Here is a 2,019-nt window from a genome sequence, read left to right as displayed (position 1 = left end):
CCATGTAAATGCCGTGATTTGGGGTGGAAAAATAGCATTTCATACGACATACCAATTTGTATTGTATTTGGCTAACTTTTTAAACCAAGGATTTTTCTAGCTAATTTTCGGGTAGAAAGCCAATCTTCATTTAGTTAATATTTAGAAGAGTATATGTCATCCTCGATGATCAAAACTGAACCTTTCTGTTACAGCCAAAACCTTTAAATGTCATTAGAAGTCTGATTACTGAATTTGGAAAATTCAATAAATTGGTCATTAAACAAACCAGCTTTCATTAATGGATCTTAAGATGATTTTAGCAAACTGATTTTGGACCAATCCTCCTGCTTTTCTCGACGGAGCTCTTACTTTAAACGGACGGAGAACCAGTGCTTGGGAACACACCGCTGGGTGGCCTTCCCCGAGACTCTTTCCACCCTCACCGGGCCCAGCCTTTGCTGCCCACCACGCAGCCACCGTGCCAAGCCTCCAGCGCCCTGTGACTTTTTCTTTCCCATTTGGTACATATCAAGGTGGCGCTAAAACACCTAAAAGTTTAAGTTGGCTGCTCATCCCAGTGGGTCTAAGAAGGAACCCGTTAAGGCTGTGGCTGGACAATACAGAAAAGGGGGGGCTCCATTTCTCACAGGACTTGCCCAAGAACTACGGACTGGACCACAGAAGCTTCGCATGGGTGCGACATGCTTGCATGACATCAGGAATGGGGATGGGGGACCTCATGACACCTAGTGAGGAAGTGGGAGACCCCGCCACAGGTAGTGGGGGGGAGAGGCCTCAATATATAAAGTGAGGGGCGTGGCCCTCACAACAGCTAGGCCGGGGCTCACTAAAGTTCAATTTCCAGAATGCCACGGAAGAATATTAAATCTCATGCTCTGGCACATTCCAGTACCTCTCCTCAGGCCCATGGGAATGAGCAATTAGAACTGTAACTAAGGAATTGATTTTTTTCACGTGCATGAGAAGCTGAATAAACACAATTTGCCTCCTGGACTATAGTGTGACTGAACTATGCCCTGTGCTGCCTGGACTGGAGTCTCTGCCACTAAGACAGCCAGGTGAGTGGCACACACCTTAACGTAGGTTGCATAATGAACAAAAGAAATCAGATGTGCTTAGACAATGAGTGAAAGGTAGGGACCCCCAGCGCCCCGCACCCCCACCATACCGGGTTCATCATGAATGCGCCCATGTCCTCCGGGGGCAGCCGATTCACCAGCTCCGCCCCCTCCAGCAGCGCAGAGTCTGACCTGGTCCAGCACTGGGATCTGACGAGGCGGACATACCAGTCCTGGAAGGAGAGAAAGGGAGACGATGGTGTGCACTGGGGCGGGCTTTCGAGGGCCTGTGAGCCCACTGGGAGTGTGATGTGTCCTTGTCCACTACCCGGCAACCTACGGTACCAGACCAAGGACTGGTGGCCTCCCCGGCTCTGAGTACGGTCTGGCAGAACTGGACTCTGGCCAGCCGTGCAGACTGCTCATCACACCACAGGAACTGCTATGAAGGCTCTCCGAACTTGCTGGGGCTGTCGGGACACCTGCTCCTTCCCCCCTTTACCTGTTGAGTGTCCCACCGTCCTTCAAGCTCGGTTACAGCACAAAGGGTGGCGGGCCCCCCTCTCTGTGCCCTCATCCTGTCTGTCCCTCGTTTGGCACAGCACCCATCATCTCCTATTGGGGTGGCTGCTCTGCCCCTCTCTCTCCAGGGCCAACAATGAACTTACACTACTCTATGCCTGGACTGTTGGCTTTTGAAATCCAAGTTCATGTTTAAACTGAACTCTCTCCAGGGAAGTAGAGTACCAAGGGCCCAAATGGCCCCCAGCTCTGAGATGTGAGAGGTGAGTCCTTGCGGGGGGTGCGGGGGGTCAGTTCAGTATGCAGGAGCTCAGCACACGTAAGGAGGGGAGACAGGCCAAGCAGGCACGGACCTGAAGGCCACGGCCACCCAAACACTGACTCCCTGCCGGCTGCCCTGACGCCCCCGCCCCACCAGGAGAGTCCCAAGTTAGTA

At 52.4% G+C, this 2,019-nt stretch overlaps 1 protein-coding gene across 1 annotated transcript in view; it reads right to left on the bottom strand.

Annotated features, from left to right (window-relative positions):
* HTT (huntingtin) overlaps positions 1-2,019 on the bottom strand; it is a 114,234-nt gene that overhangs the window by 30,263 nt on the left and 81,952 nt on the right. Inside the window, exon 46 of the mRNA XM_023519670.1 lies at positions 1,172-1,294. Coding sequence (XP_023375438.1) covers positions 1,172-1,294 — 123 coding nt within the window. The remainder of the gene's footprint in view (positions 1-1,171; positions 1,295-2,019) is intronic.

Source organism: Pteropus vampyrus, unplaced genomic scaffold (assembly GCF_000151845.1).
Source record: "Pteropus vampyrus isolate Shadow unplaced genomic scaffold, Pvam_2.0 Scaffold231, whole genome shotgun sequence".
NCBI lineage: Eukaryota > Metazoa > Chordata > Mammalia > Chiroptera > Pteropodidae > Pteropus > Pteropus vampyrus.
The sequence above is the reverse complement of the archived record's forward strand: the minus strand, read 5'-3'. Positions and strand labels throughout refer to the sequence as shown.